Here is an 18521-nt window from a genome sequence, read left to right on the forward strand (position 1 = left end):
CTGAGGTGTTTGTATCTTAAGACCCAGCCAGGGATGGGTATTGCAGATTATCTTAGGCTATAAATGCTGTTGTGAGTGGCATTAATGTATTCTATATACTTGTCCCCATACAAATAAACATCAAATAAATAAAGAAGTAGAGAATAGCAAAAAAAACTTGAAATATATTTAGGTGGTATAAAATACAAGAATGAAAGTTAGAGGTATAAAGCCAGGTATATGATACAATAATACAAGACAGGTATGAACCATTCAAAGAGAGAAGCATCATCGTCAACATCCATAACACACAACCATAACCATCAAAATGTCACTAACAGTAGCCCCATGATCGCATCTCATTTCAACCTGTTAGTTATATTTATATTCCATACACCACATATATCAAATACATCATATTTTCTATTCATTTTTCTCATAATATTATTATTAAAACTTCATGTCTATTTAGTTGTCCTTGACCCAGCATGCCTGCACAGGTCTGTTTATTTTGATTATTTCCCTCTGTTTTATTTCAATTTAGTATTTATAGTGAAAATTAATATTAAAACAGTTCAGGGTTCAGCAACACAGCCCTGGTCCCATGGGTGCTCTCCTCTCTCCTCCCACCCTGAGCATCCTCCTCCAGGCTCGTGAACTAGCGGACGAACCGGAAACTGTAAAGCACAAACCGTTTGTCAGAGAAAATGAGGATACACTCAGGGGGTGATGATGTTAGCTGAGGAGAGACAGTGGAGGAGAAAAGGTGAGACTTTATTTGTTTATCTGTGGCTGTTAGTGTTCATCGATAACACTCCGGGTTTTAACAGTTTAACTTCCGGGCTGCTCGCTGCTAACCTGTGTGAGCTTGTTAGCTTGGAGATGCTAATCCGCAACTGTGTGAATTAGCTCCGTGTTCATGAACCTGGCTGTTTTGACACACGAGGACGTTACTGTGACTGTAGACTGTGAACATGAAGTTAAATGTGAACAACGTTGTTAATTGATGCGCAAACATACCGTTAAGACTTCTTTACAAACTTAAGTGTTCTCGTGTACTGGTGTGCTGCACTGCCACTTTATTAGGTACACCTGTTCAACTGCCTGTTAATGCAAATAGCAAATCAGCCAATCACATGGCAGCAACTCAATACATTTATGCATGCAGACATGGTCAAGACGACCTGCTGAAGTTCAAACTGAGCATCAGAATTGGAAAGAAAGGTGACTTAAATGACTTTAAACATGGCATGGTTGTTGGGGCCAGATGGGCTGGTCTGTCAGAAAATGCTGATCTACTGGGATTTTCAGACACAACCATCTCTAGGGTTTACAGAGAATGGTCTGAATAAGAGGAAATATCCAGTGNCCAAGGTCTGCAGAAGACCCTCTCTGAACCAACAACACATCCAACCTTGAAGCAGATGGGCTACAGCAGCAGAAGACCACACCAGGTGCCACTCCTGTCAGCTAACAGGAAACTGAGGCTACAGTTCACACAGGCTCACCAAAACAAAAAGACCAGGTCAATAAAACCAGTAAAACGTAGAGCCAGTGGTTGGTTTTGGTCCATAGATGAGGACCCGCTCCCTAAGTAGCCATTAAAGGCTCATTCTAATGTAATGAAAACACAGCAGTTATTATTTTTAAGTGATTATACACCAGAGAAAACATATTTATTATATTCTATTTCTGCCAATATATCCCCCTAAATCCTGCATGCTGGACCCTTGAATACTTTAAAATCAGAATTACTGTCTGTGTCTCTTTAATTCACTGCACCCAAAATATAGATATGATTTTTACAGTATGACAGAGAGATTCAGACTATTTTTTACTATCTTCTGCATTTAGCTGTCGGTCTGCTTGGTCAGTACTCAACTACAACATCTTAAAGGTCCAGTGTGCAGGATTTAGTGGCATCTAGAGGTCAGGTTGCAGAACTGAAACTTCTCCTGTGTGCCAAGTGGTAGAACTAAAGTGACTGATTTGTGTGTATCCCACTGGCTAGCTCATCACCGCTGCTTTACTCTGCACTCATACAGCAGTTACCGCTGAAATCAGGTTGCCGTCTTCACAGAATCGTAGCACTCACCCTCCATTTTCCCCCTGGTTACTGTTACCTCTGTCAGCACTGCTGCTGTTGTTAAGTGCTGCTTGTAGAGTTGGCACTGTTAGCTGCTAGCCGCCAGCTCAACCACCTCCACACTGAGAACCATGTGCAGAAAACTCATATTCTCTGGCCTTCAGATAGAGCCCCTTTAAGGGGGTATTGTCGCAGCCCTGCTATAGTCACTTCTAGCCACAGTATTATTGTCACTATTGTTATTGTGTGTGTTTCTGCTCTGACCCGACTGTCTTTATTTAATGATTTCAGATGTGAAACTAACTGGTGGGAAGACAGTCATTTGGAGGACGGTAACTTTGATCAACAAAGTGGTGAAATGAGTTCTTCAGAAGAGGTGAGCTCAAATAGAAATAACCATTATCCAGTATTTTGTCATGACCGTGGCCACCGTAGATTAAAGCCGAGTCAACAAGGCTCTTCTCAGCTGCTGTCACATGATATATTCAGCATGGTGTAAATTCCCCAGCATCAGCTCCATAAATACATTGGAGTAATGTCTCACTCTCCATGGTGCCAGGCTTTATTCTGTGGTAGTCACCATGGCTTGCACAAGCAAATCAAGTCTAGGTGAGAAAACAAATGTGTCGTGGATTTACCTGGACTATAATAATATAAGTGATAAATTCAACATAATGTCTGTTTCCATGGGGTAAACTCCATCAGTTCAACAACACTCAAGCTATAATCAATTCTCAAAGTACTTTTACTTTGCTGTTTATTTTATTACTTTTAAGCTACCGTCAGTGAAACTGGAGGCTTGAAATTTCACATTAAAAGCCTACCAAGAAAGCAGCTTAAAGGCTTTTACTTACTTTTTGTTGAGTGTAATTGACACCAGCTCAAGACGGACTGAAAAAACAGCAAGGTGTAAGCGATCATTATAACTTATTGATTGAAATGACAATAGGGTGAGGTGAAAAAGAAGTCCTGTTTCTAAAGTTGTGTATCAAATATTGGCCTGGTTCTCTCTGCAGTGTTACTGACCTGACTCAGTATATTGTGTAGTAGGCAACAGTGTTACATGTTAAGTTCCACAGCATGGCTAGCTAATGGGTGGCAGTATTTTATCTAGTCCTCCACTCTGACCTTTATTTCTCTCTGTTTCTCTCAGCTGAAAGAGGCAGACACAGACATTAGCAGACCTCATCAGTGTCAGACGTGTGGGAAATCTTACAGTCGGATCTGTAGTCTCAAAAGACATGAACTCACTCACACTGCAGAGAAACTGTACCACTGTGAACAATGCGACAGCAGCTTCAGTGAGCTAAAGACATACAAGCTCCACCTGCAGACCCACACTGAGGAAACACCATACTGCTGCAGCCTGTGTGGGAGACATTTCAGCGACCAGAGCTCATACAGAAAACACCTGAGCAGCCACACTGGACCATACCAGTGTGACCGATGTGAAAAGACCTTCAGTCAGTGGGGTAATTTCACAGTACACCTGCGCGTCCACACTGGAGAGAAACCACACCACTGTGACTTATGTGGGAAAAGCTTCCGTTGTTTAAGTACATACAGAAACCATGTGCGCACCCACACTGGGGAGAAACCTTATTGTTGTGACTACTGTGGGAAGAGATTCACTCAGTTCAGCACTTATAACCAGCACCTGCGTATCCACACTGGAGAGAAGCCGTATCGGTGTGAGCAGTGTGGGAAGAGTTTCAGTCGCTCGAGCAATTACAAGCAGCACCAGCGCGTCCACACTGGAGAGAAATCGAACTGGTGTGATCAGTGTGGGAAAAGTTTCAATCGGCTAGGAAGCTACGTCCGACACCTTCGTGTGCACACGGGGGAGAAACCATACTGGTGTGAGCAGTGTGGTAAAGGCTTCAGTCAGCCAGGGAGTTACAACCAGCACCTACGGATCCACACAGGAGAAAAACCGTACTGGTGTCAGCACTGTAAGAAATTCTTTACATGGTCTCTGTCCTTGAAGAGACATCGCTGTGTTGAAATAGATGGAGAGAGCTCAGACTGTGTATAGGAAAGAAAAGACTCCCATCCTGTTAGATCTCAGAGTGAGTGTCTAAGTACAATTGTGCGTTTAGCTACTGTTACAAATAAGAAACTATGTAATCCTATGATATTGACGATAACATTGGAGTTCATCAGTCAGTATAGAGTCGTCATTTTAAGAGAAGGTGTTGTAATCACAGCTATGATGATAACTGCATCCCCCAGCCGTACTCATCCCCAGTAGGGGTGTAAAAAACAAGCTCACAATGGGATATTATATCAATTCTTTGGGCAGTGTTACAGCATTTGCTGATATTGCAATGTCTACCACAATGCCATTTCAATTAAATTAAGGGACCTGCGATCAATATAAGGCGATATCATTGTCTTGTTCTTGGCTGCTTACCATAATCTGCCTGATATTAGGCTGCTAGCACTCCCTTAATACTAAGAAAGATGTGTACTTGGACATAAATGGTGACACAAACACGCCATGGGAATTTTGTAATAAAGGTAAATCTTAAAAATGATATGTATCGACAATAATGGATCGTTGATGATTAAATTGATACATCAATCCAGATTAATGTATCGTTGCACATCTCATTCCCAGGTCATCAAAAATTGATGCTTGGTCACATCCCTCGGCGCCTGATAGCGATGCACAGGGCATCCTTTAGCGCAGTGGTTCCCAACTGGTCCAGCCACGGGTTCCAGATTTCTCCCTAGTCATTAATTCAAGGTTCACACAGCTCAATATATTCAGTGTCACACTCGGGTTTGGTTTGCCATTTCATTGAGCTAATTTGCTGTCTCTGTCAAGTAGCTGTCTGTTAGTTACTTACTCTACAGCAGGAAACAGCAGTTCAAAATAAAAACTGTGCCAGAAATTCACTGTACTTAAAACTAAGTGTGTTTTTTTACAAACTTGATATGTTTGCGAGTCACTTGCGGCCCATTTAGAATGGGACCACAACCCACTTCTGGACTGTGAGCCACCAGTCGGGAACCACTGCTTTAGAGTGTGTATGTGACACACAGCTGAAACAAATTGTAACACGTGGTCAATGTTGTGTAACTGCTGCGGTTAGGTTTAGGCAACAGAAGTACTTGGTTAGGTTCAGAGGGAAAAAAATCATGTTTTAGTTCATGTGAATGATGTCAGTGTGTAACAACCGTACATAAATATTGTAATTTGACTTGATTTTACACGGGACACAAACTTCTGTTTCCTGGATAAAGGTCCAGTATTGTTTGACCCACTGACCTCTCACCCTATGCAGACTTTCTCACTCTTTATACCACATCATTTGCTCTCAGTGTCAAATACTGCCACAGGCGGCTTTAAAGTGGAGTTAGTTGAAAGCCCGATGAGTCCTATTAAGATGCTAGAGCAGTGGTTCCCAACTGGTCCAGCCACGGGGTCCAGATTTCTCCCTTTATTTTGAAGTGCTGTCTCCTGCTGTAGAGTGAGTGACTAATGGACAGCTACTTAACCGAGACAGCAAACAGGGGTCCAGATTTCTCCTTTGTCATTAGTTTGCTGTCTCGGTTAAGTAGCTGTCCATTAGTCACTCACTCTACAGCAGGAGACAGCACTTCAAAATAAAAGCTTATGATGGAAATTCACTGTACTTAAATATAAGGTGTGTTTTTTACAAACTCGCAGTCCATGCAGAATGGACCAGTGACCCACTTTTGGACCATGACCCACCAGTTGGTAACAACTGTGCCAGAGGGTACCTTTGGTGTCGATATCACACATTGAGGGGGTCTGTATTTGATGACCTGCAAATGACAACAGACTAGTCATCACTTTTAGCAGATATAATAAACTAATTTTAAAAATGAGCTAATTTTGCCCTGATTAGCAGAGAACCACCAAACTGCAGAGGTTGGTTTTTCACTGTGTTAAAAAAATCTTGGCAAGTTTGGAACAAAAAAAGAGGAAGAGTCTTACTATGAGAATAAAGTTGTAGTACAAGAAAAAAACGTGCTTTAAGACACCATATATTCTGTACAAGAGTCTCACAGGTGACTTAGCCCAGACAGGTTAGTGCCCTGCGGGTTTAGATGCAGAGGGCTGCTTGCATGGCTGAGTCTTACTGGGAATCTCCTTTGGAAGCGAGACTTTAGTGGTGTGTAAGCGTTCTGTCATCCAGTCCACCCTGACTCCATCTTCCATAAACACTGTCTGTCCGCAGCAGCTCCTGAGAAGCTGAGTGAACAGAGCTAACCTGCCTTCACTGAGCTGACTGACAGCAGAAACTGTTTTGGTTCACTCTCAGCTGATCTCATAAAGTTGTTTTCAGCCATAGCAGGCAGATGTTTTGAGAGAAAATATGTGATTAACCCTCTGTACACTACCTGCTCAGCAGCAAACAGCAGACAGACAGAAAGAGTTAGAGTCTAACTGGTGAGCACAGTGGGGCATTTAGCAGCTAAAGAGAAATACTTTCCACTCATCAAGACACTCCAAATGAATGCTAATGTTGCTCTTTAACAGCTGGACGTATAAATAAGTACCAACTATCTGCTGACAGCTTCACCATATGCCTGTTTCTGTCGCCCCCTGGTGGCTAAATTTGTCCAAACCATTGCATGTGTCATCTGTTCAGTCTGTTTTTGAGAGTACTCTGTATGTATGCAGGTGTTTAAGTATAAATCTTTGAAAACACATTTTCCTTTCTCTCTGATGATGGTACAATAACTACAGCACCTCTACTATGAATATTACTATCTAGCACATGCATTGATGTAACCAAATAGGAATATATATTTGAATATGAATATATATTGTGCTGTGAACAGATGTGAACAGCATTAATATTTTTGTGTAAGCAAATGCAGGGCAACAAACAGGAGTGTGGGGAGTTATCGGTTCAACATTCAGACATTCGATGAATCATCTATTAAACCTTGAATGACTGCAAAGTTTCTCTTTAAGCTTTTAATTTTAAATTGCATCTGTAACAAAAGAATTTACCAATTTGGGATCATTAAGCACATCTCTCTATCTGCTGGTGACAGGAGCCGACGAGGAAGGGTGGGGACGGATCAGCAAATGTGTGCGTGTGTCCCTTTGTGATGATTCTGAATGCAGAGGTTTTTGCGGGACCATGACTAAGTGTGAAACCCTGCAAGTGAAAACAGCAGCACCTCAGAGTGCACACATCACACTGTCAGACAAAGAGGAAGAACGTCTTTTATTTACAGTTTTGTTACCTTTCACACAACCAGACAGGAACAAGACCTTCATTTGTAATACTGCAGTATAACGTTATACAGCTTACCCGCCATGCAAAGCAGGGTTTGCATATGCAAATCTTTTACTGCGTCCAAAAATGCCTCCAGCCCAAAATGCTGTGTGTCGGTTGAAAACATCATCTTCTGAATGCTCTCACGCTCTCGTGTTCTTGTGTAACTCTATCACAGTATCTTTAAATAGTACCTGCTCCTGCCATTGTGACTCACCTATTTACCTGAGGTACTTATAGAGTTAAAGTGCAACCATAATGTTGATGTCAGGCAGTTTTTCCCATGGCTGTTGCGGTGAAACTTCTCAGCCTTGAGAAACTGTAAAATGTATGCAAACAAAGGCTCTGAGATAAGTGAGCAAATACTGAGTGTCTTACTGGAAGCTGTTTGTCTTTGTTGGAGCCTCTGTCAACCAATCATAGATTTGTAGGGAGTGTCACCAGCTCACCTTTTCTCCACTTAAAGGGCCGTGTGGGTAACCTGTGGGGGTGTGACGTGTTCTCCAGGGTCTGCTTCATGTATGTGAAGGGAAGTAGCTCTCTTGGGGTGTCATGGTGAAGACGGCAGGCGGCAAAGAGTGATGATAGTCAGAAGAATTAAGCGTCTGGATAAGCTCAGGGCTACTGTTAGACCTCATGAGAAGGCCAGGTTTGTTGTTTTGTCGTGAAGACTGCAGTAAGACCATTGTTGGACATCCTTCTTTCTGCAGAGTGGTCCAGACCGCTAGAAACTAGTTATTGGCGATAAAGAGCTAAGCTAAATTCATGTTAATAAACCAGCATGTTCCCAGCTACGGTTCGGAACTGGTAAACTGTCACTGAGAGGGAGGTAACAGCAGGATTAAAAATGGTCATGTTCGATAAGAATCTTCGTACATAGCTAGCTACCACGCCTTTTTTGAAACGTTACTCCCACAGATGTATAAAGAGAACTGGATACAGAGTTGGAGGCAGGGCTGTGCTCATTCCTATGAAAGTTGCTCAGTGGTGCATGAAGCAAAAAAAAACCCCAAAAAAACGTTTGACTTCTCTGGTGTAAATTTACCTGGATCTACTGCATCATTGGGACCACATAACAATTGCCTTACAGACTTAGCCAGCCAAGTGGCAAACTTTCACTCTTCTTCACTTTTGAAATCAAACTGAATGGATCAAATTGCGATAGTGAAATGAATCATTTCTCGTGGGTTATGACGCTTAATTTTTTATTTTTGTTTTTTCTCACATTTGTCTGTTTTACAATGCAAGTCTATGGGAAAAAAAGTATTTTTGGGCCAAATAGCATCACATGACAGAGACCAAGAAGTTGTAATTCCACAGTTTGGCCACTACGAAAATTTGCTTCACTGCCGTGAACACTTCCTGGGGGCTTGGGATCTCATTTATAAAACAATGTGTAGGATCCATAACAAAACTGTACATACGGTCAAAACCCAAAAATGGCAAGCACCAAAACATATTCAACAGTTTCTACAATCAGGCTTCCACCTCACCATCTGCATCACCAATTTCCTGTCTCCAAAATGTTCATAAGCATGGGTCAAAGTTTCTCCCAACAGGTCTTTTTATAGATGATGACCTTTGCATGGGAAGTGGCATGCGCCTCTTTCAGGCGTCATTTTATGTGTACACATTGTTATAAATGAGACGCCTGGTCACTGTGTTTGTCTTACATCATTGCCAAAGCAAACCTTTGGGAAAATGGTGAAAACCTTTTCTTTTTTTTTGGCCTGTTATTGAGCAGTCGGTGTACTGTCCGCCCACATTGATACTATTTTTGCCCAAAGCACAAGCAGTATTTAAATGCAACACTTTATACAGTCATGCCACAGTAGGGAAGAGGAGCACCACTTGGTCTCACAGTCTTTTAGTGTACATTTAGTTCTATGTGAGCATTAAAGACACCTCAAGCTGTAATTTGTTTACTTGACAGTATAATTGATAATGATGTGTATATTCTCTGATGGCAGACGTGGTATATGCTAACTGAGAAGCGCTAGATAATTTATCAGTGTTCTGTACGACATCTATTGCACGTCTGTCCGTCCTGGAAGAGGGATCCCTCCTCAGTTGCTCTTCCTGAGGTTTCTCCTGTTTTTTTCCCCGTTAAAGGTTTTTTTTCTGGGGAGTTTTTCCTTATCCGCTGTGAGGGTCCTAAGGACAGAGGGATGTCGTATGCTGTAAAGCCCTGTGAGGCAAATTGTGATTTGTGATATTGGGCTTTATAAATACAATTGATTGATTGATACGTACAATCACTACCACGAATTGTCTTAGCACCTACTGAGAACTGACAAGTGTCCTGATCACATGTGTTGACCACTTGTTTATATATATAAACGATATGGACGGATCATGATTGCATCACTTTTTACCAGCATTTCAAAGTGAGCCAAAGCTATATTACTGTCAGTTAAAAATAAAATGAAAAATATATATATGTCAATAACCTGTGTCTCAGTAAGTTAACAAATATATATATGTCAATAACCTGTGTCTCAGTAAGTTAACAACTGGCTAACTCTCCCATTACTGAAATTGGCCCCTCGCTAATTCCTGCCCCTAGACGCAGACTGGCCAATCATAGCGTAGCATCGGGCCACCTCAGACCAGGGTTCAACAACAACACAGCTGTGCTCCATTGACTCTAATGCAATCGTTTCAGATTTCCCTGATTTTCAGGCTGGTTTTGTGGATTTGGAGCTAAATGTTGTGCCTGGGGCACGTCGTGTATTAATGATACTCGTTACCTGGAGAGGTTGGAAAAAGGTTTGTTCCAAAACCAAAATCAAACCCTGAAAAGTGTAGGGTTAGCTAGCTAGCTACTGAAGGTAGCTTGCTTTTGCTGTTTAATGATTATGACAGTGAAAACAAGACCGACCCTGCTGTACAGGAACCAGTGAAGGGAAGCAGGGACACTTTACTGATATTCAACCAATTAAGCCAGCCAAACGGAACACAACACACACTGCTCATATTCTCAAAAGGAAACCTATAACATTCCCAGTGTCCCACAGGGAAAGCTTCACTACTCTCTGTGGTTTACAGAAACGTACAATGCTGACATTTTTTTCTGGTGATTTGGTTCTCTAACAGCAGGGAGTGTGTTTTTTTTTGAAGGAACTGGACTTTGGAGCAATGGGCGTTTGTTTTTTGTGTAACAGGCTTTTGGTCCAGTGGGCTTTGGAATTTTGGGCCGTTGGAACAATGGGCAGTCCCTGAAATACACACCTGAATCACAGTCAACAGGGACGCTGCCCAGTAATCATGGAATGCAGCCACATGATAATTAATGAGCAGAACAAAACCCTACTCTGCTGCATAACCAATATTTTTATATTTGCAATACATTTATTTACTGAATGATGATGTTCAATGTCTCTACAAAGTGTTTTCATGTCATTTGGCTCATCGTTTTTGTTTCACAGCCCATAACGTTACCATTATCAACCTTGTTTCCATCTAACCCCCCCAGAAATCCACCCTCCTATCAACACACCCAAAGGTTAATTACATGGAATATTTGTTTAGTGTCTACAGTACTTTTTGACAGTTTAACTGCTCATGATAAAGCTGGCAGAATAGGAGTTTCCATGTAGAGGGGCTGGGTTTGGCTGAGAGAAGAGAAGAGGGTATTTCCTTTGCTTCAGTGCTTTTTGTCTGCATTTATGGTCTGCCTTTGTCTCAACTTTGTTTCACAAGCCCGCACTTAACACACCCAACCCCCTGGCAGGTGTATTTTCACAATACAGTAAAATCTGATTTAAGCTGTGCCAATCTTACCAAAGCTCTAACGGTAAATACAGTAAGCCATCATGTGCCATATTGTCTGGCTATTTTATTTGCCCAACAGCAGTTATGACAGTTTATCAAAGCATCAATGTTTTCATAAACGGCATGGGTGGAAACTAATGTCAACAGATTAAAAGCTGGAGTTGGTTTTCACGTTCAGACTGAAGAACACCTGGAAAAATATGTAGGCTGTTTGAAAAAACCTTCAGGTCCAGGAAAGTGTCATTTCTATAAATGATATCTGCAGAATCTGTTGGTAACGGTACATCATTTTGGTGTTGGAAGTGTTCAAATTTCCATTCATAGTCCATTTGTAGTCCAAGTGGTATCGACTGATAACGTTTTGGCTCCGATACCTGCTGGCAACACAGGAGCTTCTTCAATATGGTCCAGTGCCCCCAGAGGCTTAGTATCATCAGACCAGTGGCTGATGGGCAAGGAGTACACCTATGATGCACACATGCAGACACACACAGTTGTGGCTTGTTTCGTTGGTTATGTAACCACTGTGTAAGAAAGATAAGATAAGATAAGATAAGATAAGATAGTACTTTATTGATCCCAAACTGGGAAACTTGTGTGTTACAGCAGCAAATAATCAACCAGTATGTGGACATTAGAATATAGAAATATATACAAAAATGAGTAGTACTAAAATTTACAATATACAAGAAATATACAGGAGTAAAATAAAATAAAAAATATCAAATTGCAGGAGTAAAAAGATCAAACTACATACACAACACTACAGTCAGAAGTGGTGGCAAGTTTATATACATTAACTAAAACCATGCTGCCTTTTCCTTTTTTAAATTAAAAGTTAGCCAGCTACAGAAAGAGAAAACAATAATTTCATTTATTGTGCTGCTCAGAGGCTACCAGTGTGTCGTTCAAGGAACAACTTTGTTAAGTGACCTCAAGCTCACCTGGTAGAGTGTGCGCCCCTGTAGTCCTCTGCAGCGGCACAGGCTCTAATCCAGCCCACAGCCCTTTGGTGCAATGCAAAATTTGAAATCTGTCACTGACGCCATGTCCTTTCCTTCTTTTATAGTTTCCTTGCCTAAAAGACGGAGCACTCCTGTTTCCCCTCATCTTGAGAAAAGGCGATTGCTAACAAGTGGCTAAATTTGACAACAGAGCGTCATCAGGCCAAACGTGGCTTTACAGCCTCGTTGTGGTGGCAACATTGAAGACATGCGACCGTGGTGTAGTTTGTTTATAGCCTAACGTTAGCTTTTTACTTATGGCGATTGCATTTACGCTTAAAATATAACAGTGGTGTTCATCTGTGAAGATTATCCTGCTGAACAAAACGTATAAATATCATAAAGTTTTGTTTGCCTCACAGCTATTCTCTGCAGTAATCTAAAATGCAGTGGGAAAATCCCATCAGTTTTTTAACGAGGGAACCATGGCGACGCTAACTTCCGTGCTGTACAAATAAATGCCTCCCTGCAGCACTCTGATTATTTTGGACAGCAGCGTGGTTATCATTCTGCACATTCAGCTGTTAGGTCTGGTTTCTCACCGAGATAAGAGTTTATCTGGGTGACAGTTATCACAATGTTATTGTGTGTGTGAATACACTGTTTTTAAATTATTCCTGACCTTGCATCATAGAAAATGATGTTCATGCTTTGGTCTCTGCAGTTAAACAAGAAACACACTTGATGCCAGTACAGAAAGCACAGTTCAGGACTAAGAATCTATATGAATGGTCAGTCCATCCATCATGCTTTATAGTTTAAAATATCAAAATCATGTGCATGACAGCATTTGAAGAACCATCTTCTGCAGACACCATCAAGCATTCTTTACTTTATAGAGCAGCATGTATTTGGGTCAGCTGCAAATGTTCTCCATCACTGAAGGAAAACCAGATACTTCCTGTCACACTTTAAACTCGGAGTGAATGGGTAGATAACAGATGCTGTACTGTCTTCATCCAGGCATTCAAGCGATCTGGTCAACCACAGGCTGACTTACATGACTCAGCGATCTGGTCAACCACAGGCTGACTTACATGACTCAAAGCACACCAGAGACATCACAAGAGACATAATCGACCCACGACAACGTACTTTCAGTTCTATAGAGACCGACCACAGAGAACGGTCTTCTGTCACTTTCTCACATGACATGCAGACCATATGTTTTGACCTTTTAACGCCTATGGTTCCATCTGTGGAAAACTCTAAGTGGAGCTTTAAGACTGCTGTGAGAACACTAACTACACAAATATGAACGTTATATAGAGCTGCCTGCTTTGCACTTTTTTTTCATATTCATTTTGTGTTTTTAACACATCTTGTGCAGATAAATGTTGTACAGGAAATCGTTCTTCTTTCTGAGACCTGCTTGTCTTGTTATTAACTGCAGACTGGGTGCCATGTTCAGGAAATCAAACAGGATGTCTTTGCTTGNTTTTCATGTCATTTGGCTCATCGTTTTTGTTTCACAGCCCATAACGTTACCATTATCAACCTTGTTTCCATCTAACCCCCCCAGAAATCCACCCTCCTATCAACACACCCAAAGGTTAATTACATGGAATATTTGTTTAGTGTCTACAGTACTTTTTGACAGTTTAACTGCTCATGATAAAGCTGGCAGAATAGGAGTTTCCATATAGAGGGGCTGGGTTTGGCTGAGAGAAGAGAAGAGGGTATTTCCTTTCCTTCAGTGCTTTTTGTCTGCATTTATGGTCTGCCTTTGTCTCAACTTTGTTTCACAAGCCCGCACTTAACACACCCAACCCCCTGGCAGGTGTATTTTCACAATACAGTAAAATCTGATTTAAGCTGTGTATTTAAACCAGATACTTCCTGTCACACTTTAAACTCGGAGTGAATGGGTAGATAACAGATGCTGTACTGTCTTACTCCAGGCATTCGAGTGATCTGGTCAACCACAGGCTGACTTACATGACTCAAAGCACACCAGAGACATCACAAGAGTCATAATTGACCCACGACAACGTACTTTCAGTTCCATAGAGACCGACCACAGAGAACGGTCTTCTGTCACTTTCTCACACAACATGCAGACCATATGTTTTGACCTTTAACGCCTGTAGTTCCATCTGTGGAAAACTCTAAGTGGAGCTTTAAGACTGCTGTGAGAACAATAACTACACAAATATGAACGTTATATAGAGCTGCCTGCTTTGCACATTTTTTTCATATTCATTTTGTATTTTTTAACACATCTTGTGCAGATAAATGTTGTACAGGAAATCGTTCTTCTTTCTGAGACCTGCTTGTCTTGTTATAAACTGCAGACTGGGTGCCATGTTCAGGAAATCAAGCAGGATGTCTTTGTTTGCTCTTTCTCTAAAAACAACATATGCAAAGACCATGGTTATAATTATCTGTCATGCAAATGAAAGGGCACTCCCCAAGAAGCACTCCATCTCCGGTTTCGTATGGTTACATAGATGTATAGAGCTGCAAAGTGTGATGTTCATTCTTCCTGTTATCTACAAACATTTTCACATAACCAGTCATTTTATCAACTGACATAACTGTCAATGAGAAGTTTGACTGAGTAAATTTAATGCATGCTGGGAGGTAATGAGCAGACAATGCTTTCTGCATCAATATCATTAGTGTGTGTGTGTGTGTGTGTGTGTGTGTGTGTGTGTGTGTGTGTGTGTGCGTGCATGTATGCATAGGAGTAGATTTTGGAGGGACAGTATTAATAACATGTCTGTTCCCTCCCCCCTTAATAAAAGCATTAAAATAGCAAAGGAGACATTTTGATTGATGACATCGGTACATAAAAATTCACCAGAATGCAGAAAGTTAAGTGCTTGATGCTCAAAATTTTTCTGGCTGAGAACCCATCCTTCTCAATGTGCCCCCCCCCCATCTGTGTGTGATTGTGTATGCGCTGCAGTGGCTGTTTTGACTCGTAGTTGCTGCAAGTTTAAACGCGTCCCGCTTTTATGAATATTTTACTTATTAAATATTTTTGCAAGGTCCTGGGTCAGATACAGACTTGTCTGTGACATGACAGCACTCATTTTGTGCAGGAGTTTGGATTAAGCTCCAGATGTGAGACATTTATCATGAACGGTTAAATCCCAAGTGGACGGCGGTCATTAAACTCTGCGATGGAAGTACGGGTGATAATTACTTTCATTTTTATAGGTAAGTTGCCTAACTATATAAGTGATACACTTGCACATTGTGCTCTGCCTGACTGAAGTTATCCTTCAAGACTTTTCTGATTTCTACTCATAAGAGCTTGCGTTTTTACGCACGAACACAATGTTCTAAAGATACAAATCGAGACATTAATACAGGCTTAAAAACCCCCCAATATTAACAGTAATGGTGGGGGAAAAAACTACATTTGACACAGATTTTATTCTAGACTAAATCTGTGGGTGAATGTTCAGAGTCTGAGAGCATTATGACAAAACTGCCTCACCAGTTTCCAGTGCGTAAATCGCAACATTGGGACTTTGTTGAGAGAGCCTGTAACTACATGGAAGAAGTAAAAGTAAATATTAAGTTAACTTAAGTTTATTACTATGGCACCTCTAAAAGCAATCAATGTGCTTTATGCTATACACAGAAAGGCATAAAGACATAAAAGAAACAAGAAATAAAAGAAGTAGTAGGTACATAGGCCTATTGATTGGATTTTAAAAACCAACTCAATAAAATATAAGATACAATTAAGCTTAAATGGAATAAAATGGTAAAAACAGAAGAATAAAACTTTGATAGTGTGGTGAGAAATATGAATAAATAGCTTGAAATTAAATATAACAATCAGCAGTGGCAAACCAAAACGTTTTGGGCAGAATTTTGAAGAGCCTAGTTTTGAAAGTTTGAAACATGGTGCCTAAAGCTAACAAAAAAACTAAGAGCTGCTTTTTGTTTCATGTTTAGTTTTGACGCCAGAGACAGTAAGCCGACCTGTGTCAGACCATCTGAGAGGTCTGGATGGTTCATACAACCCATTTGGTAGAAAGAATGTTGGCATTGTACATTTATGCAAACCACAGAGACGTTGAAGTTGCATGTTATTATGTTATTAGCAGATATGTTGAAACTTTAAGAATGCTATGGTTAGGTTTAGGCACAAAAAACAAATGGTTATGGTTGCGAAAAGATGATGTTTTGCCTTAAAATACCCGCTTTTGTTGGCACAATCCCAGACGGAAACTCAGTGACAGATCTCTTGAAAACATCCACATTCGGTACCTAAAAAGCCACTGGAAACACAGCAATGACTCACTAAAAACAACCCGTTTTGTTGCTTGTTGGCTTCAAACAATGGTCTGCAGCTTGGCGTGTTGCCTATACCATCCACCATCCCCTCCACCTCCCGATGACAAAGTCAGATCATATACGGTAATAATTTACTTTACAAATGTTGATATGATATGTATGATGTACAAATATAATGTATTCTTTGTTTGCAGACACATACAATGCCAATGTTTTATTCTGGCTTCAAAAACATTAAGTTTCACATTTTTTTTAACAGAAAAACCACCTCATTCAGTGGTATCATTATATGTATCATCTGCATTATTATAGTAAAATGTTTTATTGTTTCCCGTAATCTGAACTAGCTGGAGCATGTTGTTGTTGAACAGAGGGGGCCCGAGAATGGAGCCTTGGGGAACTCCACATTTCATTTGACATTACTCAGATCAACACAGAGTTGAAGCTGTTCTTTAAACAGGATTTATACCAGTTTAGCACTGTGCCTGAAAGTCTCACTCAGTTTTCTTGTCGGTCTTGTATGGAACTGAAACAGTAGGTCAATTCATGGATTACAATAGTTATTCTTCCAAAAAACCTATTCTATAATCAATTCATTTTTAACAACCTTTATCAAGGAAAAATGCCAGACATTCTCTACTTTCAACTTTTCTGTGTTTAGCATTTTAAACTGAATTAATTAATTTTGCTAGTTTTAAAAAAAAGAAAGCAAAATCACTGCTTGACTTGTGGATAGAAGTTTGGTAAAAACGGACAAAAGAGGGTCAGTCAGCATAAGCAAATAAGGCATGTGTATTATTGTTGTTTTTTGTAATTATGTCCGAGATGAAGGACTGCAATGGACTTTTAAATAATAAATTATAAACTTATAGCTGTCACAGTGAACCAGGAGACTTGTTTTTCCCCACCTGCATTCATCTTTTTGATGTTTCACCAGTGTGGTGTTTGTCCTTGGTGTTTTCTTTTCACTGGAGACTATTTTAACCTTTGTGTGAGCAGTGGCGTCAATAATATTTATAATTTTCAACAGAAATGATCTATATCATCATTGACTTGGGTCAGAGAGAGGGCAGGTATGAAGAAAAAGTTAGAAAAATAATTCACAGATGTTTGCAGTTATATACTGATTAGCTCTATTTGAACCACTGTGTGCACAGTGACTGCGTTTATATGCACACTAATATTCTGAAAATGACAGTATTCTGAATTTGATGCTGGTTATGTAAACAGCATATTCCATATGAATTTTACGAATTAGGCCATGGGGTTGCTGGGCTCAGCCTCAGAGATATGGTAAGGAGCTCAGACATCTGGAGGGAGCTCAGAGTAGAGCCGCTGCCCCTTTGCATCCAAAGGGGTCAGTTGAGGTGGTTCGGGCATATGATCAGGATGCCTCCTGGGCGCCTCCTGTTAGGCAAATTGGCCCTGGATAAGTGGATGAAAATGGACGGAAGCCGAATTAAAGGAACTGGCCACTTTAGAATGAAAATACGGACAGTACTGGCAACTAGCACGAGACTCGAGAACTAGCACCACCACTAGCCATCAACTAGTCTCGTGCGAGTTGCCATGTAAACACAGCACGCCTGCAGGGCAGGCTAACTGACCGCTAACTGATGCTATAAAAGTGGAGTAAATTACGTCTTTTCAATTCAATTTTGCATGCCGCGGCTTCAGGGCACTTGGATTATGACGGACAAGCCGTTCTGACGTTTTTTAAATGCATTAGCAGAGTTTTATTACATTTTCAAAATGTGGGTTCCATGCACTTCAAGTGTAGCTGTTATTCCAGCTAGCTGTTATGCTCCGATACCCCGAACGAGTTTTGTGGATTAAAAAACTCAACTGGGGTTTTTACGGCAGTTTGGGACACACGGCCTCTTGCCTGTTTTCTCAGGTCTGTGCGTAGTCTCGCGTGACCAGCCTCCCTTACTTCGCAATGGGAGTCTAGGGACGTTCGTCTTTCGTTTTGTAATAGAAATGGGCGAAGAAATCCAGACCACATGGCGACGTTGTCATAGGTACGGCACGTGTGTTACATGTAACAGAGACATTGCAGCTCTGCAATATAGTTGAATCAAATGAAATCATATCCATTTTAATCTCTTCTTGCGATGCACTGAACACTTCCTTTTCTGTTGTACTACGGACAACAAT

At 40.9% G+C, this 18521-nt stretch overlaps 1 protein-coding gene across 2 annotated transcripts in view; it reads left to right on the plus strand.

Annotated features, from left to right (window-relative positions):
• Positions 1-631: 631 nt before the first annotated feature.
• LOC126391020 (uncharacterized) overlaps positions 632-18521 on the plus strand; it is a 52332-nt gene continuing 34442 nt past the window's right edge. For both annotated transcript variants that reach the window (XM_050045592.1, XM_050045591.1), the window contains exons 1-3: positions 632-745; positions 2357-2441; positions 3219-3537. In XM_050045592.1, the coding sequence (XP_049901549.1) occupies positions 2424-2441; positions 3219-3537 (337 nt within the window). In that variant the 5' untranslated portion in view covers positions 632-745; positions 2357-2423. The remainder of the gene's footprint in view (positions 746-2356; positions 2442-3218; positions 3538-18521) is intronic.

Source organism: Epinephelus moara, chromosome 5 (assembly GCF_006386435.1).
Source record: "Epinephelus moara isolate mb chromosome 5, YSFRI_EMoa_1.0, whole genome shotgun sequence".
Classification (NCBI taxonomy): Eukaryota; Metazoa; Chordata; class Actinopteri; order Perciformes; family Serranidae; genus Epinephelus; species Epinephelus moara.